The sequence below is a fragment of the Ascaphus truei genome, chromosome 4 (genome assembly GCF_040206685.1).
Source record: "Ascaphus truei isolate aAscTru1 chromosome 4, aAscTru1.hap1, whole genome shotgun sequence".
Classification (NCBI taxonomy): domain Eukaryota; kingdom Metazoa; phylum Chordata; class Amphibia; order Anura; family Ascaphidae; genus Ascaphus; species Ascaphus truei.
In genome coordinates, this window is record NC_134486.1 from 33,557,985 (window position 1) to 33,583,429 (window position 25,445).

Genomic DNA, 25,445 nt, shown 5'->3' on the forward strand with positions numbered 1-25,445 from the left:
GAGCGGTTCAGCCAATGAGGGCGAACCGCTCACGGCCACGCTCCCTCTCTCCTGTCTGCAGTGCACATGCCTTTCGGACACATCGCTATGATGACCTCACGAGAACGCGCGCACGCCCAGCCGGAGCTGCTATAAATCATAGCCATACAGAGGTCCAGCATTCAGCCCTGGCAATCAATTTGAATGTTGTGGAGAAGAGCGCAGGGCATCTGTATGAGCAACAAACACCTTCACAAATGTGCTAAGAGATAATGGAGAGGCCCCCAATAGACATGCAAATGTACCCACAAGTTTTATTTGCTGTACATCATACGGTGGAAGGGTTGTCACTTTTTGTATCCACCATAAGTTTTTTAAATATGGATATGAAAAGTAAGAAGTTCCTGCCCCAAGAAGCTTACAATCTGCAAGGAAGAAGGGAGGAAACAATTTCTCTACAGAAGATAAACTGGAAGCGTGGCCAGGTAAATGGCAGGTGAGGTTTAATACAGATAAATGTACGATTATGCATTTGGGAAGCAAGAATAAACAGGCCACCAACTAAATGGGGCAAAAATTAGGAGAACCCTTGATGGAGAAGGATTTAGGGGTGCTTCGAGACAGCAGGGTTGCAATAGTGCCCAATGTCAGGCAGCAGCTGCATAAATAAAGGGGATGGATAATGTGATCTATGAGGACAGGCAAACTAAATTAGATGTGTTTACATTAGAAAAGGAGGCGTCTAAGCGGGGATATGATAACTATATACAAATATATCCGGGGTAATGGGGACAGGCAGGGTGGCAGAGCTGTGCATACAGCTATATTGGGGACAGGCAGGGTGGGGGAGCTGTGCATACAGATATATTGTGGATAGTGGGGACAGGCAGAGTGAGGGGAGCTGTGCATACAGATATATTGGGGATAGTGGGGATAGTGGGGACAGGCAGAGTGAGGGGAGCTGTGCATACAGATATATTGGAGATAGTGGGGACAGGCAGGGTGGGGGGAGTTGTGCATACAGATATATTGGGGATAGTGGGGACAGGCGGGTGGTGGAGCCGTGCATACAGATATAATGGGGATAGTGGGGACAGGCAGGGTGGTGGAGCTGTGCATACAGATATGTGGGGGATAGTGGGGACAGGCAGGGTGGGTGGAGCTGTGCATACAGATATATTGGGGATAGTGGGGACAGGCAAGGTAGGGGGGAGCTGTGCATACAGATATATTGTGGATAGTGGGGACAGGCAGGGTGGTGGAGCTGTACATACACCTATATTGGGGATAGTGGGGACAGGCAGGGTGGTGGAGCTGTGCATACAGATATATTGGGGATAGTGGGGACAGACGGGGTGGTGGAGCTGTGCATACAGATATATTGGTGATAGTGGGGACAGGCAGGATGGTGGAGCTGTGCATACAGATATGTGGGGGATAGTGGGGACAGGCAAGATGGTGGAGCTGTGCATACAGATATATTGGGGATAGTGGGGACAGGCAGGGTGGTGGAGCTGTGCATACAGAAATATTGGGGATAGTGGGGACAGGCGGGTGGGGGGAGCTGTGCATACAGATATGTGGGGGATAGTGGGGACAGGCAGGGTGGCGGGAGCTGTGCATACAGATATGTGGGGGATAGTCGGGACAGGCAGGGTGGGGGGAGCTGTGCATACAGATATGTGGGGGATAGTGGGGACAGGCAGGGTGGGGGGAGCTGGGGGGAGCTGTGCATACAGATATGTGGGGGATAATGGGACCGGCAGGGTGGGGGGAGCTGTGCATACAGATATGTGGGGGATAGTGGGGACAGGCAGGATGGTGGAGCTGTGCATACAGATATATTGGGGATAGTGGGGACAGGCAGGGTGGTGGAGCTGTGCATACAGATATATTGGGGATAGTGGGGACAGGCGGGTGGGGGGAGCTGTGCATACAGATATGTGGGGGATAGTGGGGACAGGCAGGGTGGGGGGAGCTGTGCATACAGATATATTGGGGATAGTGGGGACAGGCAGGGTGGGGGGAGCTGTGCATACAGATATATTGGGGATAGTGGGGACAGGCAGGGTGGGGGGAGCTGTGCATACAGATATATTGGGGACAGGCAGGGTGGGGGGAGCTGTGCATACAGATATATTGGGGATAGTGGGGACGGGCAGGGTGGGGGGAGCTGTGCATACAGATATGTGGGGGATAGTGGGGACAGGCAGGGTGGGGGGAGCTGTGCATACAGATATATTGGGGATAGTGGGGACAGGCAGTGTGATGTAGCTGTGCATACAGATATATTGGGGATAGTGGGGACATGCAGTGTGATGTAGCTGTGCATACAGATATGTGGGGGATAGTGGGGACATGCAGGGTGGTGGAGCTGTGCATACAGATATATTGGGGATAGTGGGGACAGGCAGGGTGGGGGGAGCTGTGCATACAGATATGTGGGGGATAGTGGGGACAGGCAGGGTGGGGGGAGCTGTGCATACAGATATATTGGGGATAGTGGGGACAGGCGGGGTGGTGGAGCTGTGCATACAGATATAATGGGGATAGTGGGGACAGGCAGGGTGGTGGAGCTGTGCATACAGATATATTGGGGATAGTGGGGACAGGCGGGGTGGTGGAGCTGTGCATACAGATATATTGGGGATAGTGGGGACAGGCGGGGTGGTGGAGCTGTGCATACAGATATATTGGGGATAGTGGGGACAGGCGGGGTGGTGGAGCTGTGCATACAGATATATTGGGGATAGTGGGGGCAGGCAGGGTGGTGGAGCTGTGCATACAGATATATTGTGGATAGTGGGGACAGGCGGGGTGGTGGAGCTGTGCATACAGATATATTGGGGATAGTGGGGGCAGGCGGGGTGGTGGAGCTGTGCATACAGATATATTGGGGATAGTGGGGACAGGCGGGGTGGTGGAGCTGTGCATACAGATATGTGGGGGATAGTGGGGACAGGCAGGGTGGGGGGAGCTGTGCATACAGATATGTGGGGGATAGTGGGGACAGGCAGGGTGGGGGGAGCTGTGCATACAGATATATTGGGGATAGTGGGGACAGGCAGGGTGGGGGGAGCTGTGCAAACAGATATATTGGGGATAGTGGGGACAGGCGGGGTGGTGGAGTTGTGCATACAGATATGTGGGGGATAGTGGGGACATGCAGGGTGGGGGGAGCTGTGCATACAGATGTGTGGGGGATAGTGGGGACAGGCGGGGTGGTGGAGCTGTGCATACAGATATATTGGGGATAGTGGGGACAGACGGGGCGGGGGAGCTGTGCATACAGATATGTGGGGGATAGTGGGGACAGGCGGGTGGGGGGAGCTGTGCATACAGATATGTGGGGGATAGTGGGGACAGACAGGGGGGTGGAGCTGTGCAGAATGGTTGTGATTATTTTCTGCGTGTATTGGGGTTATATTTGTGGGTGCGCAGCACTTACCCTGAGGGCTGGGGCCTGGTCCCCTTCTCCGGTGCTGGGGTCTTTGAAGCTCGGGACAGGCTGCAGGATCACACAGGAGATCCCCCCGGAGACGCTGGCGCATGTGACGGTGGGAGTGGGAACGCTGCGGCTGCTGTCACATAATAACCCGCTTCCTGGTTATGATGAAACCCTGCGCGGCTCGGGGGAGGAGGGGGCCAGGCAAGGGAAAACCTGGCGTACCCGTTTCCGCATGCGCAACACTGCCCTCACTTGCCCTTCCCTCCCTCTGCCGCGTCATCGGTGAAAGAAGACAGGCCACGCCCACTACCCAGTGTTATGACGATGACGTCATGGTCATAGTAAATTCTAGCCGAGCAGGCGCGGGTCACCGCCGAGCCGCGAGGCAGGGACAGTTGCTCTGGTAACGGCGCGTGCGAGTAGAAAAGTATTTATAGGGAGGCGTGGCCGTCGTAGCCCTCTCAGCCAATCAACGCGCGCAAAGGGAAGGGCTACAGCGGGAAAGAGGGCGTGGTTTTCCGCGAAAACGAGGCGTGGGCCGCAGATGGCAGCAAAGGGGGAAGTGCTCGGGTTATGAATGGGCGTTGGAGCTTTCCTGTCTGTCGATGTGATGGGCTTGGCCGCGGAGGAGGGGCAGCGGGAGCAGGCGGCAGTGCTGGATACGTGAGGACCGCTCCGGGTGTGTGTACCTTGTCACGGACTTGAATGGCCGCGGCCCCCGGTGATGCTGACCTGAGCTGCCGCCGCCTCCCGGTGTCCGTGCCCCGCTGGGTGTGAGCTGCCCGAGCCATGAGTGAGATGAATAAAACGCTGCAGAGACTGCTCGCCAGCTTCAGGAAGGGCACTGACTTTGACTCTTGGGGGCAGTTAGTGGAAGCGGTTGATGAATATCACATGTAAGTGGCCCCTGCTTCCGCTCACAGACCCCTGTGTCGTCCTCCTCCACATGCACACACTCGGCTTTCTCATCACACTGGGGCTGGAGCTCACTGCAGATATTGCGATGGAAGTCTCCCACTTCAGTGGACAGCTTACAGATAGTTGGTTTAATCTATGTATTATTCTTGTTAAAGGGTAAATCATGTTTAAACCTATGGGGGCACCCGGTGGACGTGATCCTGTGGCAGTCTGAGAGAACAGCTGATGGCTGTAGTAGGATGAACCTCTTGATGGCTGTGGTGACTTAATAGGGTGAACCATATTGAGTTCTGTGAGAGCAGATCCTATGACAGTGACAACCACTCAAGAAGTAGTCAATCTGTTGAATCTACAATGGGTATGGGGGGGGGGGGGGAAGAGGTTGTGGCAGAGAGGAAATAATGTCAATAATTACTACTGTGAAGCGCTATGTACATTAATGGCGCTATATAAATAAAGACATACATATTTCCCCCTCATAAACGAGGTGTACAAGTAGTATCTCATGCAAGATGGTTATACAGTATGTAACCCCCTTTGTGCCAGGAGATCCTGCAATGCTTTTCCAAGCCCCGTTTGACAGTCAAATGCTTGAATAGTAGCACTCCCTTTTCCTTACTTTACTCCTATTTCCTATTAGAAATGTTACGTAGGAAAGGGAGACCGATTGAGATACAATATTTGCTTTAAAACTGCAGTACCTTTTTTTTATTTCATATTTCTTAATTTTTCCCTATATATCGTTTTTAGTGCTGGGTATTTGTGAAGCATCTATTTCCCCAATTTTTTTGGCTTGTACTGGCGTTTGGACGGGACAAAATAACGTTTTCAGAAACTGCAGAAATAGGCATTCCTCCCATTTTATACACTGTATTTTTCAAGTGATTGGAGACTTTTTTTTAGTAATGAAGCGCATTGCTTTCAGTTTCAGGCTTATTTGCTCCGGTTTCCACCCAAACGCTCTTGCTGGTTTTGGGTGGAGTCTCCCAGCAGGATGTGAATGTGAAAAAAGATCAAATCTCCACACACAGCTGGGGAGTCTTACTTGGTACTTATAATATTATTATTTACCAATACAACTGGCATTCTTTAAAAAAAAAAAAAAAACACATACAGTAAAAAAATCTGAATTCTTTTGAGAGTGTTTTTCTCTATCAGATTGCCACTTGCTGTTCTGCTATTGATCCCATTGGAGAGAAGGAGTAGCTCAGTGAGTAAACTGACTGGCACTGAGTTTGAACCTGGTTCAATTCCCAGTGTCGGCTCCTTGTGACCTTGGGCAAGTCACTTTATCTCCCTGTGCCTCAGGCACCAAAAACATAGATTGTAAGCGCCACGGGGCAGGGACCTGTGCCTGCAAAATGTCTCTGTAATGTGCTACATAAAACTAGCAGCGCTATACGAGAACATACTGTTGTTATTGTTATTATTATTAGGATTTCCCAATAAGTAGATTGATCTGTGAGACTTTGCCAATTAAGAAAACTAATATAAATTATTAGGTAGAATGGCTTAAAAAAAATGTTGTGATCATGTACACGATTTAAAGACTTAAACAATGGGACAAAGCACTCTTAATCTGAATATGTAAATTCATATTGTGGCTACCAGCTTAAAATAGAAGGAATGCGTTGCAAAAGACATTTTCTTGAAGAAGAAATAGTGGTACTAAAAATATCACACTTCCACGAACACCGTTTCTCAACACTGTGCTGCCCCCTGTGGCTGCTCTAACATGCTGCACTTACAATATTTGATACACTTGGCAGTGAAAATCTTGCACAGAAGGACCTTGGCTACATGGGGCGACATTCTACCTCTTCATAAAAGTAAACATGTGTATGGCTGGCATTTTTTCTTTACTTTATGTAGAGCTGACTATGTGCAAAACTCATTACAGTGTAAGGTTGCAACTGCTCTACAATGCAGGGGATGTAGGGAAAATAATTGATATTGGACATAACACATTGATTCCTGCTCCGCCTAGTTGCTGGGCTAGATGTATTAGGCATGTTAGAGCATAAATAGGGTGTCGGAAAGCTTTGGGATATTGTAGCGTTTCTAAGAGTTAAAGAACAAGAGGTTGATATAATTACAATTATCATGGAATATCGCTGTACATTTTTATTGATTTGTTTCATGAAAACACATTCTCGCATGGTCTTCAGAATCAAGTACCAAATGTGGAGCTTATGTATTTGCAATAGTACAACGTGAAGCTACATCTATTTCCTTAATTTGTAATGTATTGCTAGATAAATTACAAATCATGTGATTTAGTCGTAATTGAAGGAAACCCTAATGATTTATATTTTTATATATACTGTATATATAATATATATAATTTTTTTTTTTTTTTTTTTAATGAAAGGAAGGACATGTAAATTGCTGTTGCATGTGGGAATCGGGTATATTTAGGAAGGTCGATCACTCAAGAATATTTTATTACAAAAGACAGAGCCCCAATGCTACATCCAGTATGCCAAATGATTTAGTACATTACTATATATGTATATTCTTTCTTAATGTCATTTAGTTCACTACTTTTGGGCAAAATATTTTTAGCCTACCACGTTACGGTAACCCCATCTCAGCGGGTCCTACCCTAACAATATACTGTCTTCGGCCGTGCTCATGGTGGCGGCGCGGGCGCGCGCACTCCTGCAGCCCCAGCAATATGTGCACTTGGCTGCAGGAGATTGGGGGCGTAGCGAATACGTCACGGACACGTAACGAAGCTGGTTCGCCCTCATTGGCTGTACCAGCTCACGTGACGCTGACGTCACACGACTGCAGCCCGAACTCACAAATTTTATTGTCTGGCCAAAATGTAGCAGTGTCAACGTGCTACAGCGCCATTAGGGGCAGCGGGCACTTGAGGAACTACAATAGGAACACAGGTAAGAGTCCCGGACGTGCGCGTTGCGACGCTGCCACCGTGAGCGCGGCCTTATGTATTTCCCCTGCTGCCTAGAGCAGGGGTGTGCAAACTATTAGAGTTGTGCCCTCCTGCCTTCTCGCCCTCACCTCTTGTGCCGGCATCATTTGACACCGCGTTGCCATGGCGACGGTCATGTGATGTGACGTCACATGGCATCGCGGCATCATTTGATGCATTGCAACGCGTCACAGCAGCCTTCTGAATCAAGGTAAGTTGAGTTGCAGAGGCCTCACGCGATCCCCCATCATTTCATTTAAATGCTTTGGGGAGAGCGTGGGACCTCTGCAACCGCTCACTCCCCCCCAAAATAGTGTAGCCAACAGCATGGGGTGAAGTTAAAGCTGGCTAACACATGTGCCCCTAATGATTAATAATTTGTATCCAATTTTAACTGCATTGTATCTCTCAGGCCTCTGACATGGTACAGCAGACAGTGTAGATGCGTCCGCACGCGGAGCGAACAGACTGCCTTAAGGCAGTGTTCGCGTCCAGTCGGCGTGCGGGCGCACGAAATCAGTTCGAACTGATTTCTTGGCGCAACAGGCCGGTCACGTGAGCGGTTCGCCCAATGAGGGGGAACCAGCTCCATGACACCCCTCAACACGCACCCCACAGCCCGTCTAGTATGGCCAGGGAAAGAACCCGCTTTCCCTCAGCCTCCGTGCACCTCCGTACGGGAGAAGTCACTATGTCCGAGGCCTCACACAGCACATATAGTCCTTCTTAAATTGTAACCATTGAGGCACCCACACATGTCGCGCTCCTCGTGCTGTTGACTGCAGTATCTCTATGCAGTGGAAGAAATACATGACAGTATAATATTGGTAGGGTGGGACCTGCTGAGATGGGGTTTCCGTGATGTGGTTGTAGGCTTAAAATATGTTGGCCAAAGTATTTAAATGACCCATATGTATGAATAAATCATATAAATACATAGTCATGTAGAAAATAACTTGTCATATTGAATGTAGCATTGGGGCACTTGAGATTTGTCTATATTAGGTCACAAACCCAGTAGCACTCCCAATGAGACACACGCACACACACACACTGTATAGTGGGTTTGGGTTTTGAGCTTGGTAAGACCTGTCTAAGGCCTCGGGCATGGTCAGCGCCTGGGCGCTGAGGCGTACCAGTGAGCCCCTGCAGCCGCAATGAGAGCGGCTTTAGCAGGGGCTCTCGCACACTTCCGCAAGCTTGCGGAAGCGTAGGTCTTAAGAAAAATTTAGTTTCAAGCGCTCACGGGAGCGCAGGGCCGGTCACGTGAGCGGTTCGCCCAATGAGGGCGAACCAGCTCCGTGACGTCACTGGCTCGCCCCCGGATGGCGCGCTAACCAAGGCCAGGGAAAGCACTCGCTTTCCCTCAGCCTCAGCGCGCCTCAGCACGGGCTATTTTATTACCGGTTGAATTAGTTTTGAAGTATGAGGAATAGAAGCAATTTCAGGAGGGCCGACAAATGTAGAAAATGGAAAAATACACGGAAGAGACACTAGAGAACATTGTAAGAAAGGGATATCTACCCCAACACTTATTTTAATATGGCCTAAATAATCCCATTGTGCATTATTTTTGCAACCGTTCTGTCTTCTATACAATTTCTGAGAAGCTCGGTGTAAGTGGTTGGTGTTTTTATTCTAATGTATAATAACACACACACATCTGCAAGTGGCAGAAGGCCCATCCATGGTTGCAGGTTTGTTTCAGTTCAAATTTCAACTAGCTGGATTGATCCTGGAAAAGTGTATATCTGTTATTTTGTGATGCCTTTTAGGAGGACCAACGTGAGTTCTTTACTGTCTAAATTTAACAGGTACAGAGTTTTAAAACAGATTGGGTCTCTTCTTGAAGTCACGGTCAGTGTTCCCTCTATGAATAGCACACACTGTAACATTTGTTTCAAAATAAATTCTAATCCTTGACTTATGCCCCTAGTGAAGGAACAAAGATAACCATTGGTTTGTAAACTTCTCAGGCTACTCAGTAACTGTTAAATCTGCCTTGTATGAAAAATAATGTAGAAGTATACTAATTATAAATCTAGCCCTTGATTATATTCTCTCAGTTTAATATTTACCCTGGAAACTCATGGAATTTTAAAAGAAAAATAGTTTGAACTGGTGCAGTCTAAATATCGTCCTTGTACAGGTAAAACTAATTTAAGTGCGTTTTTGGCAAAAACGCACTAGATGCTCTTCCTGTCTTGGCATTTCTTTCTATTTCTATTGAAAAACTCATTAGACACCTAATCTTCAGAACTTGTCATATAAAAATACCTTACTTTTTATATGCAGAATGTATCCTGTATAAATACATTTTAATCGTCCTTTCCTCAGTACTCGGACTGTAGTTAATGACTTATCTCTACAATGGCGATTATGTGTTTAATAACCTGTGTGGATAAAAGAACCACCCCAAGTGCCAAGGGGAATGTTCTTTAGCAAAAGGCATTCTACATACATTGCTACTGAAATACTTAGGATATTCTCAATAGCACAAGGGGACATTTACTAAGCGATGTTGAGCCGTGACGCCTTGGATGGGCTTTAAGGTGTCTTCTGACTTAACACTGTTTTAGAAAGCATGGGTCTGTGTAAGGTGGCTCAAACTGAAAGTTTTCTACTGGATTTTATCTTCTGACCCTCTGTCTCTGAAAAATATCTTCCTGCAGTATGGAGCAATACCGAGTATAGCAATGCATTTAGGAACATCTAGTGGATGTACAGCATGTATCATGTATCACAAATGAGCATTATGACATTTAGGGGTTTATTCAAGTTAATGGGAGTTTTGGCTATCAGCCACTTCGCAGTTTATTAAATAATCCCTTAAATTGATACTAGGGAGAGCGAGTGGCTCAGTGAGTAAAAGACACTGACTGGCACTGAGAGTTTGAAGCAGGGGAGCCTGGTTCAATTCCCAGTGTCGGCTCCTTGTGACCTTGGGCAAGTCACTTTATCTCCCTGTGCCTCAGGCACCAAAAACATAGATTGTAAGCTCCACGGGGCAGGGACCTGTGCCTGCAAAATGTCTCTGTAAAGCGCTACGTATAACTAGCAGCTTTATACAAAAACATGCTATTATTATTATTATTATTATTCATGAAATTGTCACTATCACAATCTGGGCACCATTGCAGTTTAAGTAATAATCCCCTCAGGACAGGACATTACCTACCCATTAATGCCCATGGTGGAAGAGTTGCAGAGTGGAGCATCTTTAACCTACCCGGTCATTCATGGGCAGTTAATATCCTCTCCTGGAAGGATTATTGCTATTCGAGACACATTTCTTCTAATACTTTTCATTATTAAAATAAAACAAAAATGACCAATGGGCTGCCCTTCCCATGACCCCACAGCTGGTCCTCACACTACTGGACTTCTCACAGCCCCACTGTTGAACCTCTCACTTCCACCACCGGACCTCCCACAGTCCACCCGTCGGATGTAAAAAAAACACAAATAACATTTGCCAAAATGACTTAACAAAAGTATTTGTGACCTGTGGTGTCTTAAATTCTATCCTGTTAAATTCACGATAATGCCTTCTATGAAACATTTAGATGTTGGTCACCTAAAGGGTATTACAACCTACAAGCAGTATTTACGAAGTTGTGTTGATGAATATGCCCCTATAACTTTCCCAAATTTTCTTTGTTCGCTTGGTCACAAAAGATCTTTCACTCTCCTTTACTTGTCCTATTTCCACCTGGCCTCTTGCAAAGAGCAATATATGTTGAATCCTGATAAAACAGAAGTGCTTGTGGTGGATGCTCACTGTCTGAAGACAACAAGACTGCAGCTAGGTCAACCAACTGGAATTAAGCTTTGGGGTTCACAGTTGCTAAACTTTGTCCGTGTGTGGAATCTTCGTGTTGTCCTTGACGGTGACTTAACTTTAAACATCAGGTGTCAGCTGTGATCAAATCTTCTTCATTCTTCCACCAAAGTATATGGCCAGGATTAAGCAATTGGGTCCCCATCCCCCTCCCCGATCTTGCTACACTTGTCTATGCCTTTTGTGTCCTCACACCTGGACTACTGCAATGCACTCTACCTGGGTCTTCCAGGAATAGAGCTGTGCAGATTGATGTGACCCGATTAACCAGACCTGTTGTTGCCACATGACATCTGTTCTCCATTCTCTGCACTGGCTGCCTTTAAAATGGCACATGTAATTCAAGTTTGGCTTGGTGATATTCAAAACACTACATGGCCAGGGTCCCAGTTATCTGAAAGAGCTAGTTATCTACACTCCTATTCGCTCACTTTGATCTGCAGATGAAGGACTCCTAACAGCTTCCCGAATCTCCTTGAGCTTTTAGCCACGCTGCTCCCACTCTTTGGAACAGTCTGTCTCGTACAGTTCGATAGGCCCCCTCTCTAGAAATCTATAAAAACAGGCTTGAGGCCTACCCGTTTACCCTGGAATTTAATTAATGAACCATAAGGTGTCCGGCATTTAATAGCTACAGTTCCGTCACATCCTGTATTGCATCTTTCCTTGTTTGGTCTCTCTTATAACTTTTTTAATGTTTTTTCTCTTTTCCTTTTTGTAACTGCAGTGCTTTAAGGCCCATATGGAGAAAAGCGTTATATAGATAGATTTATGTATAATAATAACTTTATCGGGAAGAACCTGTGCTGTTTATTACTCTGGGTTAGAAACCAAAGGGAGCAGAGAAACACAAAGTTTAAAGAATAGTGATGCTCTGCAGTATGATGCGATTTTAAGTTGCGTCTGGAAAGAGGAAGCCAAATTATGCTAGACCTGTGTTGAGGGGTGTGTATATATGTATGTATGTATGTATGTCTTTATTTATATAGTGCCATTAGTGTACATACCGCTTCACAGTAGTAATACACGTGACAATCATATAAATAACAATACATTACACTATTCTACCCTAATGTTCATTTTGTTTTCGGTTGGGTTAAACTTTTTCCTGTAAGTGTGAGCTGCTGCTTTTAAATTCATTTATTCCCGTCTTCTGCAGATTAGCGAGGCAATTACAGAAAGAAGCCCAGGCTCCAGCCAACTCCTCCGAACTTACAGAAGATCAGAAGGTACGTGTCAATTTCCATGCACTTGAGTCAACCTCTTTCCCTATGTCTGGGCAAATTGCTGATCCTGGAAACATTATAATGGGGCCCAGTACTTGACGTTTAAACCTTTTTTCACCTTTTAGTACAAATGTAAATCTCTGATGTGGTGAGGAAAGTCAAATTAATGCATAGTTTTAACTGGTGCAGTCTAAATCTGTTTATAATAACCCCTGTTTTGGCTAAAAGAACCACCCCAAGTGCCACGGGGGGGGATGTTCTTAAGCAAAAGGCATTCTTGCCTCCAAAGGTAAGTTGCCAGCAGTGTGGGATTTAATTACATGGTTACTGGAATGCGTAGGATATGCACTATGGGACATTTACTAAGATCGACCAAATCTCTGCCAGCGTTTAGCCGCTACTCGCCGCGTGGGACATCTCTTCGCCGGCCGGTTCGCCACCAAGTTAAGCTCTTAACCTTACCCTGAAAGCCCCTAATACCAACGCTACCACCTACCCTAAAAACCTTAACCCATTGCCCTGGAAACCTAACCCCTAGCCTTGACCCCCTACACTTACTGCTAAATAAATGAACCCTTACATTAACTTACCTTGGCGAAGCGGCCGGTGACGGTGTCCAGCGGCAGAGTGACTGTGGTGGAGGGTCCCAGTGCAGCCGAATGCCGGTGGAGACTTGACCAGATGTCTTTCCGCAAGACCGAAGAAGAAGGTGGGAAACGTGGCGCTTTCTCTGCCCTCGGGGCCATTCATCTCTGCATTTATCTCTGCAGGGAGGGCCTTCTAGTCCCGTGGGTGAGTTCTGCTCTGTAACACTAGGTAGGAAAAAACTTCCGTAACAAGGTTTCTCTTTCTCTTGGCCAAGACATTCCTAAACGCAAAAGTCAAGCCTTTAGTGCTCAACTGCTGCTTTAAGGAGATACAGATGAAGTCTTATACATTATAAAGTAAAAAGACAATTTAACATTCTTGAAATATTATTTTAATCGCTGACTGGGCTTAGACAGGAAACAAATGTCAAGAAAATTGTTCCTGTGAGGCTTCAGAAACTGCTCAGTATCCAATGGGGATCAGGAACTTGCAGAGCTCGATGCGGTCAACACGGTTACTCATTACGGACACCTGCAGCTTCATGTCTAATTCGGGTTCTGTTCTGCAGTAGTATTATTTTGATTTTTAAAGCGGTAGCACCATTAATTTGGCCACATTCTGAAAATGTGCTATGTAAGTAAACCAATGAACACCCACCTGCAAGAGAACCTCCTTCCTTCCACATACATGCTAATTTGAGGCCTCAAAGGACATTATTCCATATGCTGTGAAGCTGCTTCTCCGTGCTGGAGAAGATTAGTCCAATTAACTTTTTCAGTGCCTAGTGCAGCAGACATACCAGCTCTGGCGTGATCTGATTGCTTGTGTCGGTATCACATGCCCAGATCCACTTCCAGATCAGGACTGGAGGAGGAAGGCAGCAGTTACTCTACAAATGCCCCTGCCATTTGGATGTGGATCAAAGGCGTGTCAAGCCGTGTGCTGGTCCCAAAACGGCACATAGGCACCCAAAGGATTACATTTGAATGGAGCTCAACTCCTTTCTAGTTCTGGAAGCTACTTAATGGCATATTTAATGGCAGCCAAAGTATTTATTTTATCAGTCCAAAGGAAGTTTAAATTGCTAATAGCTTTAATCCAGATTTCAGGGCTCCCACTTTGATAAAGACTGCGAGGCAGTCAACGCTGGTTTTCAGGTTGCAATAAATTGTTATTTTTACTTGCGTCTGTGCCTGGACACTATGTATCACCCCAATCTGTTTACTATCTAGATGTGCGCACCACGACCGGATCTCTTCCGCAACAGAGCAGTCATCCGGGTTTGCTTATAGCAAGGTGACATGGCGGCTCCACCTGGTATTCCCATTGTGGTTCATTTGAAAGCATTTTGATTGTGGTATGTGACTTGCCGCGTGTGGCCTTTTCCTGAGACGTAGACAGCGGTCACAAGCTCATTCTCGTTAGTCAAGCAACCTGTTCAGTTACATATAGGTTGGTTTATATAAAACTTGAATAGACGTAAAACGATTTACGGACTCGCACTGTGCAATAAGGCTAGGTGATAAGTTCCTGGATATCCCCCCTCTCGACAATCCATAGGTGTGTGAAAAACAAAAAAGAGGAACTTGCAGAACAGTCAAACTGGGGATAAAAATACAAATCTTGCATGCTAACTTCAAGTATTAGTTTAATTTGCTGAATAGAACAAGGTCACACGAATAAATCATCCCACACATGTTGCAATGTTTTTCAGGACCATCTGTCCCTTCTTTGGGGCGGATAGTTTGTCCTCTCCATACGTAGATAAGGGAGAAGGCAGCTGTCGCAAGTTCACTCTTGTTAGTCATGTGAGATGTTCAGTTACCTATATGTTGGTTTATATAAGACTTTAATCCGATCACATCCTAAAAAGGAAGCAAAGTGACACTGACACAACAAACAAAAAACCCCCAGAGCTCCACAGATGTGGCATGGAGCACTTTTCAGATGCAAACCATTTCTTATGTTGTGTGTATATATCAGTGGACAGACACCACCACCTATATAGAAAATGTTGATTTCTCTAAGAGATACAGAAATGGTTCTGGGGAGACAGTCCACACCAATTCGAACATAGGAATGAAGTGAACCAAAAAAAGGTCTACCCCGCACTCAAACAAGGTAGAAAAAGTGGTCCAAAGTGATCTTTCCTAATGAGGACAAAATAATCAAAGTACACAAGTAGAACAACCTGCATAATACAAAAAGGGGAAAAAGAAAGGAGAAAAATTGAGAAAACAGAAAAAACAAGTCAGAAAAATAAGGGGGGGGGGCAAGGTGCTAACCCTTTCTTCTGGCCTATTCCTACATATTTAAACGTTTATTACTTCCCTTTTTAATTGATAAAGGTTATCAAACAACCTTTCGGTTGTTCTGGTTTGGTGTACTTGGAATGTCCTCTTTAGTAAAGATATTATTTTGGACAATTTTTTTTGTATCTTGTTTGAGTGCGGGGTATACTTTTTTTTGGTTCACTTCATTTCTTATGTTATGAAATGAGGCTTCCTTTAACTCTTGGGGATGGAAATTACCCTTGGCCTTTTTGGGATTTGTGGAAGGAACAACCGGGCCTATAGCTTATTCAATGACCCCCGCTGTCAAGGTTATGTATTAAGATTACATTTCCTTTGCACTTGGAACTGTGGGGAATGGACAGGTTTAACTAGTACGTTGGCGAATGTCATAAGGGCAATCGGTGTGCCAGCTCTTGTGATGTATGCTAAAAGTTCCAAGGACATTGTAAAGATCAATTGACATCTTCTTGATGAAGAGGAACAAAAAACGTGTTTTTTGTTTTTGTTTTTTTTAAATTTATTTTTTAACTGTTTAGTATGATTGCCAATTACATTTCTTTTTTAGGAAAGCAGTCAGTTAACTTGTTCACACTTTTTTTTTTTTGTATCTGACTCCCCCCTCCCACCTCCTTTAATAACCATTACTGCAGTACAGTTTCTTTCAAACGGTTTTTACTTTTTTTTTCTCCTGCATCTGAATGGCGTTATTTCCTGAGTCTGCTAAACTTCACACACATCCACCGGTGTGTAATATTCAAAACACCACGCGTAATAGACTTTATGACTTTTCAGGGATTTTGAGGTTTCGAATAGTTTGGGTAGGATGTATATGGAAACTGGATAAAAATGTTGGCAAAGTACCAGTAAGCATTATTCATGGCTGTTTTTGTCAAGCAACCACACCCAACTTCAAACGTTAAAATGACAGCTAGCCTATGACTTCAAGTAAGAGATATATGCTTGTTAACAATGAATTTTTGGTCTGGACTGAAGTTTGGCTGCTTGCTTGGAGTTGTCTATTTGTAGTGTTTCAAAATGTACAAAGGTCACTGTAGGTCTTGGTCTCACTGGTTTTCAGCTTGGGTTTCAGTATGTGCTGTCTCGTAGGATTTAGTGGACTCTCACTGATAGAACGTTGCCATTTTTTGGGTCCAGAATCTCAAGTCTCACAGGCTTATGTCACCGCTAGACAACCAGGGAAGAAGGCTGCAAGAGACTGGCAGGGAAGGAATTGCAGATGGAAAATGACTGTGGGGGGAACATATTGGTTCATTTCTTTTTCCCCTGTAGAGTACCGTTATTGTCAAACATAAAAAATCATCTGCCACACACTTCCATTCTAATACAATTACATGTGTTATGGCTATCTCCTGTGTGACACAATATGCCTTTTGAAAAAAAATGTCTTATTGTAATTTTCATTAAACTTGCAGTCCCATGTTTTTTTTCCTTTGTTGCAAACATCAGACACTTCTAAGTGCCACAACAGCAAGAACCTTCCTTCTCCTGATTTTGGTTGTTTGGGGAAGGCAATGAACAGAAAATTCTTGGGAACGGGGTCCCAGGAGGACACCCCATGGGTTCTGGTACCTAAAGAAATGGGGACTGCTGCTTTTTAAGGATGAATATATTTATTTAAGGAAACCCATTACGCTGCCATGAGAGGCCGTACATTTACCCTGTTACATGCGCCTCCTGTATGGGAGGCGTTTTTTTGTAACTGTGCCTCTTTATGATGCTTCTGTTCACTCCCACGTCTGCCTCTAAGGGGGGCATGTCTTAAAGAAGCAGTCCCACATTCACCTAGGGTGAACGAGTGTCAGAAAAATGTGTCATTGGTTAAATCTTGGTGATGTATTAAAAAGACAATCTGCTGTGCTATCCAGGTTACCCGATGGGTAAGCCAACCCCCTCTCCAATAGTAGTAATAAAGAGTATTTTTATTTCCAGTGAACATGTATAATGTATTTCTATATATGCGAAGTATGATTGTCAGGAATGTTGCACCATTCCTTACCCCCTCCCCCCTCTCACCCATTACCCCATCTCTTTATTTCTGTACCCTTCACCCTCCCCTACCCCTTCCCCCCCACAACTGTTAGAAAAAAAACTAATAAAAAATTAAGATTAAAAAAAAAGACAATCAGAACAGGAAGTATTTTTGAATGGTCTTTTGAAAGTTAATTTGAAGTGTAAATTGAGACATGAGTTGTTCCATTATGTTTTCTCTTGTGTGTACATTACATTAATCCCTTTCACTGCCAGTGGGGCAAGCAATGCATTGGCTTACAATGTGTCTGCAGAGGTTATGTACCTTCCTCCTGTCCTGCCTCTTTCTTGGTCCTCAGAGGACACAGAACTGATTTATATGGATGGAATAAACAACACCGTAACTGTCCTGTCTATGCTGTTAAATTATTATTTTTATTGTTCAGTCTGCAATGTTTCAACACTTACATGTATGATTGATTGTACAGATGTAGCAGGCTTTATTGCACCGGTAAACGCTGGTGCGTTATTTTAACATTAATGGTATTAACATCAATGGTTAACGAGAATGCACTTGTTATTTAACACTTTTATTTTGTACGTGACCTTACGTTAAGGGTGTAATAAATTCTGCTACATCAGCAGGTCTTTCTTTATTTTTCCTTTTATGCAACTGCACACTAGTTTAAATGATCCCATTTGGTAAGTGGTTGTTACTTGTATGCTCAGAATGAACCCCTGATGGCCTCAAACCTGTTCTCCATCTTGTCTGTTTACCCTTACAGAAAACCATTGGAAAAATTGCAACATGCCTAGAACTACGAAGTGCCGCCTTACAGGTACGTATTCTATTTTACTGTTCCACTGATGTGAATTAGTTGTCATTAAGCATATGAGATTTAACACACTGTAAACTTGAGCAAATAAAGTCCTCCCCTGGTATATAATCTTGTCAGTCTGTAAGTGGGAATCGTTTTGTTTAAGTTCCCCACATCTTTAGGAGATTATTATGTCATATAGCGCTTTTCTCTCAATGGGACTCAAAGCGCGTCACAATTACAGTATAGCGCGCGGTACGCAGCACATAGGAATGTTACAGTACAGCGCGCGGATGTACGCAGCACATAGGAATGTTACAGTACAGCGCGCGGTACGCAGCACATAGGAATGTTACAGTACAGCGCACGGTACGCAGCACATAGGAATGTTACAGTACAGCGCGCGGTACGCAGCACATAGGAATGTTACAGTACAGCGCGCGGATGTACGCAGCACATAGGAATGTTACAGTACAGCGCACGGATGTACGCAGCACATAGGAATGTTACAGTACAGCGCGCGGATGTACGCAGCACATAGGAATGTTACAGTACAGCGCGCGGATGTACGCAGCACATAGGAATGTTACAGTACAGCGCGCGGTACGCAGCACATAGGAATGTTACAGTACAGCGCGCGGTACGCAGTACATAGGAATGTTACAGTACAGCGCGCGGTACGCAGCACATAGGAATGTTACAGTATAGCGCGCGGTACGCAGCACATAGGAATGTTACAGTACAGCGCGCGGTACGCAGCACATAGGTATGTTACAGTACAGCGCGCGGTACGCAGCACATAGGAATGTTACAGTACAGCGCGCGGTACGCAGCACATAGGAATGTTACAGTATAGCGCGCGGTACGCAGCACATAGGAATGTTACAGTATAGCGCGCGGTACGCAGCACATAGGAATGTTACAGTATAGCGCGCGGTACGCAGCACATAGGAATGTTACAGTATAGCGCGCGGTACGCAGCACATAGGAATGTTACAGTATAGCGCGCGGTACGCAGCACATAGGAATGTTACAGTATAGTGCGCGGTACGCAGCACATAGGAATGTTACAGTACAGCGCGCGGATGTACGCAGCACATAGGAATGTTACAGTACAGCGCGCGGATGTACGCAGCACATAGGAATGTTACAGTACAGCGCGCGGATGTACGCAGCACATAGGAATGTTACAGTACAGCGCGCGGATGTACGCAGCACATAGGAATGTTACAGTACAGCGCGCGGATGTACGCAGCACATAGGAATGTTACAGTACAGCGCGCGGTACGCAGTACATAGGAATGTTACAGTACAGCGCGCGGTACGCAGCACATAGGAATGTTACAGTATAGCGCGCGGTACGCAGCACATAGGAATGTTACAGTACAGCGCGCGGTACGCAGCACATAGGTATGTTACAGTACAGCGCGCGGTACGCAGCACATAGGAATGTTACAGTACAGCGCGCGGTACGCAGCACATAGGAATGTTACAGTACAGCGCACGGTACGCAGTACATAGGAATGTTACAGTACAGCGCGCGGTACGCAGCACATAGGAATGTTACAGTACAGCGCGCGGATGTACGCAGCACATAGGAATGTTACAGTACAGCGCGCGGATGTACGCAGCACATAGGAATGTTACAGTACAGCGCGCGGATGTACGCAGCACATAGGAATGTTACAGTACAGCGCGCGGATGTACGCAGCACATAGGAATGTTACAGTACAGCGCGCGGTACGCAGCACATAGGAATGTTACAGTACAGCGCGCGGATGTACGCAGCACATAGGAATGTTACAGTACAGCGCGCGGATGTACGCAGCACATAGGAATGTTACAGTACAGCGCGCGGATGTACGCAGCACATAGGAATGTTACAGTACAGCGCGCGGTACGCAGCACATAGGAATGTTACAGTACAGCGCGCGGATGTACGCAGCACATAGGAATGTTACAGTACAGCGCGCGGATGTACGCAGCACATAGGAATGTTACAGTACAGCGAGCGGAACGCAGCACATAGGAATGTTACAGTACAGCGCGCGGATGTACGCAGCACATAGGAATGTTACAGTACAGCGCGCGGATGTACACAGCACATAGGAATGTTACAGTACAGCGCGCGGATGTACGCAGCACATAGGAATGTTACAGTACAGCGCGCGGATGTACGCAGCACATAGGAATGTTACAGTACAGCGCGCGGATGTACGCAGCACATAGGAATGTTACAGTACCGCGCGCGGTACGCAGCACATAGGAATGTTACAGTATAGCGCGCGGATGTACGCAGCACATAGGAATGTTACAGTACAGCGCGCGGATGTACGCAGCACATAGGAATGTTACAGTACAGCGCGCGGATGTACGCAGCACATAGGAATGTTACAGTACAGCGCGCGGATGTACGCAGCACATAGGAATGTTACAGTACAGCGCGCGGATGTACGCAGCACATAGGAATGTTACAGTACAGCGCGCGGATGTACGCAGCACATAGGAATGTTACAGTATAGCGCGCGGATGTACGCAGCACATAGGAATGTTACAGTACAGCGCGCGGATGTACGCAGCACATAGGAATGTTACAGTACAGCGCGCGGATGTACGCAGCACATCGGAATGTTACAGTACAGCGCGCGGATGTACGCAGCACATAGGAATGTTACAGTACAGCGCGCGGATGTACGCAGCACATAGGAATGTTACAGTACAGCGCACGGTACGCAGCACATAGGAATGTTACAGTACAGCGCGCGGTACGCAGCACATAGGAATGTTACAGTACAGCGCGCGGATGTACGCAGCACATAGGAATGTTACAGTACAGCGCGCGGATGTACGCAGCACATAGGAATGTTACAGTACAGCGCGCGGATGTTCGCAGCACATAGGAATGTTACAGTACAGCGCGCGGATGTACGCAGCACATAGGAATGTTACAGTACAGCGCGCGGATGTACGCAGCACAGAGGAATGTTACAGTATAGCGCGCGGATGTACGCAGCACATAGGAATGTTACAGTACAGCGCGCGGATATACGCAGCACATAGGAATGTTACAGTACAGCGCGCGGATGTACGCAGCACATAGGAATGTTACAGTACAGCGCGCGGTACGCAGCACATAGGAATGTTACAGTACAGCGCGCGGATGTACACAGCACATAGGAATGTTACAGTACAGCGCGCGGATGTACGCAGCACATAGGAATGTTACAGTACAGCGCGCGGATGTACGCAGCACATAGGAATGTTACAGTACAGCGCGCGGATGTACGCAGCACATAGGAATGTTACAGTACAGCGCGCGGATGTACGCAGCACATAGGAATGTTACAGTACAGCGCGCGGATGTACGCAGCACATAGGAATGTTACAGTACAGCGCGCGGATGTACGCAGCACATAGGAATGTTACAGTACAGCGCGCGGATGTACGCAGCACATAGGAATGTTACAGTACAGCGCGCGGATGTACGCAGCACATAGGAATGTTACAGTACAGCGCGCGGATGTACGCAGCACATAGGAATGTTACAGTACAGCGCGCGGATGTACGCAGCACATAGGAATGTTACAGTACAGCGCGCGGATGTACGCAGCACAGAGGAATGTTACAGTATAGCGCGCGGATGTACGCAGCACATAGGAATGTTACAGTACAGCGCGCGGATATACGCAGCACATAGGAATGTTACAGTACAGCGCGCGGATGTACACAGCACATAGGAATGTTACAGTACAGCGCGCGGTACGCAGCACATAGGAATGTTACAGTACAGCGCGCGGTACGCAGCACATAGGAATGTTACAGTACAGCGCGCGGTACGCAGCACATAGGAATGTTACAGTACAGCGCGCGGTACGCAGCACATAGGAATGTTACAGTACAGCGCGCGGATGTACGCAGCACATAGGAATGTTACAGTACAGCGCGCGGTACGCTGTACATAGGAATGTTACAGTACAGCGCGCGGTACGCAGCACATAGGAATGTTACAGTATAGCGCGTGGTACGCGGCACATAGGAATGTTACAGTACAGCGCGCGGTACGCAGCACATAGGAATGTTACAGTATAGCGCGCGGTACGCAGCACATAGGAATGTTACAGTATAGCGCGCGGTACGCAGCACATAGGAATGTTACAGTATAGCGCGCGGTACGCAGCACATAGGAATGTTACAGTATAGCGCGCGGTACGCAGCACATAGGAATGTTACAGTATAGCGCGCGGTACGCAGCACATAGGAATGTTACAGTATAGCGCGCGGTACGCAGCACATAGGAATGTTACAGTATAGTGCGCGGTACGCAGCACATAGGAATGTTACAGTATAGCGCGCGGATGTACGCAGCACATAGGAATGTTACAGTACAGCGCGCGGATGTACGCAGCACATAGGAATGTTACAGTACAGCGCGCGGATGTACGCAGCACATAGGAATGTTACAGTACAGCGCGCGGTACGCAGCACATAGGAATGTTACAGTACAGCGCGCGGATGTACGCAGCACATAGGAATGTTACAGTACAGCGCGCGGTACGCAGCACATAGGAATGTTACAGTACAGCGCGCGGATGTACGCAGCACATAGGAATGTTACAGTACAGCGCGCGGATGTACGCAGCACATAGGAATGTTACAGTACAGCGCGCGGTACGCAGCACATAGGAATGTTACAGTACAGCGCGCGGATGTACGCAGCACATAGGAATGTTACAGTACAGCGCGCGGTACGCAGCACATAGGAATGTTACAGTACAGCGCGCGGATGTACGCAGCACATAGGAATGTTACAGTACAGCGCGCGGATGTACGCAGCACATAGGAATGTTACAGTACAGCGCGCGGATGTACGCAGCACATAGGAATGTTACAGTACAGCGCGCGGTACGCAGCACATAGGAATGTTACAGTACAGCGCGCGGATGTACGCAGCACATAGGAATGTTACAGTACAGCGCGCGGATGTACACAGCACATAGGAATGTTACAGTACAGCGCGCGGATGTACGCAGCACATAGGAATGTTACAGTACAGCGCGCGGATGTACGCAGCACATAGGAATGTTACAGTACAGCGCGCGGATGTACGCAGCACAGAGGAATGTTACAGTATAGCGCGCGGATGTACGCAGCACATAGGAATGTTACAGTACAGCGCGCGGATGTACGCAGCACAGAGGAATGTTACAGTATAGCGCGCGGATGTACGCAGCACATAGGAATGTTACAGTACAGCGCGCGGATATACGCAGCACATAGGAATGTTACAGTACAGCGCGCGGTACGCAGCACATAGGAATGTTACAGTACAGCGCGCGGATGTACGCAGCACATAGGAATGTTACAGTACAGCGCGCGGTACGCAGTACATAGGAATGTTACAGTACAGCGCGCGGTACGCAGCACATAGGAATGTTACAGTATAGCGCGCGGTACGCAGCACATAGGAATGTTACAGTACAGCGCGCGGTACGCAGCACATAGGAATGTTACAGTATAGCGCGCGGTACGCAGCACATAGGAATGTTACAGTATAGCGCGCGGTACGCAGCACATAGGAATGTTACAGTATAGCGCGCGGTACGCAGCACATAGGAATGTTACAGTATAGCGCGCGGTACGCAGCACATAGGAATGTTGCAGTATAGCGCGCGGTACGCAGCACATAGGAATGTTACAGTACAGCGCGCGGATGTACGCAGCACATAGGAATGTTACAGTACAGCGCGCGGATGTACGCAGCACATAGGAATGTTACAGTACAGCGCGCGGATGTACGCAGCACATAGGAATGTTACAGTACAGCGCGCGGATGTACGCAGCACATAGGAATGTTACAGTACAGCGCGCGGATGTACGCAGCACATAGGAATGTTACAGTACAGCGCGCGGATGTACGCAGCACATAGGAATGTTACAGTACAGCGCGCGGATGTACGCAGCACATAGGAATGTTACAGTACAGCGCGCGGATGTACGCAGCACATAGGAATGTTACAGTACAGCGCGCGGATGTACGCAGCACAGAGGAATGTTACAGTATAGCGCGCGGATGTACGCAGCACATAGGAATGTTACAGTATAGCGCGCGGATGTACGCAGCACATAGGAATGTTACAGTACAGCGCGCGGATATACGCAGCACATAGGAATGTTACAGTACAGCGCGCGGTACGCAGCACATAGGAATGTTACAGTACAGCGCGCGGATGTACACAGCACATAGGAATGTTACAGTACAGCGCGCGGATGTACACAGCACATAGGAATGTTACAGTACAGCGCGCGGATGTACGCAGCACATAGGAATGTTACAGTACAGCGCGCGGTACGCAGCACATAGGAATGTTACAGTACAGCGCGCGGATGTACGCAGCACATAGGAATGTTACAGTACAGCGCGCGGATGTACGCAGCACATAGGAATGTTACAGTACAGCGCGCGGATGTACGCAGCACATAGGAATGTTACAGTACAGCGCGCGGATGTACGCAGCACATAGGAATGTTACAGTACAGCGCGCGGATGTACGCAGCACATAGGAATGTTACAGTACAGCGCGCGGATGTACGCAGCACATCGGAATGTTACAGTACAGCGCGCGGATGTACGCAGCACATCGGAATGTTACAGTACAGCGCGCGGATGTACGCAGCACATAGGAATGTTACAGTACAGCGCGCGGATGTTCGCAGCACATAGGAATGTTACAGTACAGCGCGCAGATGTACGCAGCACATAGGAATGTTACAGTACAGCGCGCGGATATACGCAGCACATAGGAATGTTACAGTACAGCGCGCAGATGTACGCAGCACATAGGAATGTTACAGTACAGCGCGCGGATGTACGCAGCACATAGGAATGTTACAGTACAGCGCGCGGATGTACGCAGCACATAGGAATGTTACAGTACAGCGCGCGGATATACGCAGCACATAGGAATGTTACAGTACAGCGCGCGGATATACGCAGCACATAGGAATGTTGCAGTACAGCGCGCGGATGTACGCAGCACATAGGAATGTTACAGTACAGCGCGCGGATGTACGCAGCACATAGGAATGTTACAGTACAGCGCGCGGTACGCAGCACATAGGAATGTTACAGTACAGCGCGCGGATGTACGCAGCACATAGGAATGTTACAGTACAGCGCGCGGTACGCAGCACATAGGAATGTTACAGTACAGCGCGCGGATGTTCGCAGCACATAGGAATGTTACAGTACAGCGCGCGGATGTACGCAGCACATAGGAATGTTACAGTACAGCGCGCGGATGTACGCAGCACATAGGAATGTTACAGTACAGCGCGCGGATGTACGCAGCACATAGGAATGTTACAGTACAGCGCGCGGATGTACGCAGCACATAGGAATGTTACAG

At 47.1% G+C, this 25,445-nt stretch overlaps 2 protein-coding genes across 4 annotated transcripts in view; one reads left to right on the forward strand and one right to left on the reverse strand.

Moving 5' to 3' along the window:
• The window catches only part of LOC142492684 (BRO1 domain-containing protein BROX), a 38,417-nt gene extending 34,618 nt beyond the window's left edge, over positions 1-3,799 (reverse strand). The window contains exon 1 of the mRNA XM_075595551.1: positions 3,428-3,799. The gene's annotated coding sequence lies outside the window, so the exon portion shown is untranslated. The remainder of the gene's footprint in view (positions 1-3,427) is intronic.
• A 140-nt stretch (positions 3,800-3,939) lies between these two features.
• Positions 3,940-25,445, forward strand: part of AIDA (axin interactor, dorsalization associated) — a 44,487-nt gene continuing 22,981 nt past the window's right edge. The window contains exons 1-3 of one of the 3 annotated variants that reach the window (XM_075595554.1): positions 3,940-4,323; positions 12,284-12,353; positions 18,007-18,060. In XM_075595554.1, the coding sequence (XP_075451669.1) occupies positions 4,217-4,323; positions 12,284-12,353; positions 18,007-18,060 (231 nt within the window). In that variant the 5' untranslated portion in view covers positions 3,940-4,216. The remainder of the gene's footprint in view (positions 4,324-12,283; positions 12,354-18,006; positions 18,061-25,445) is intronic. The other 2 variants (XM_075595552.1, XM_075595553.1) reach the window with 2 other exon arrangements.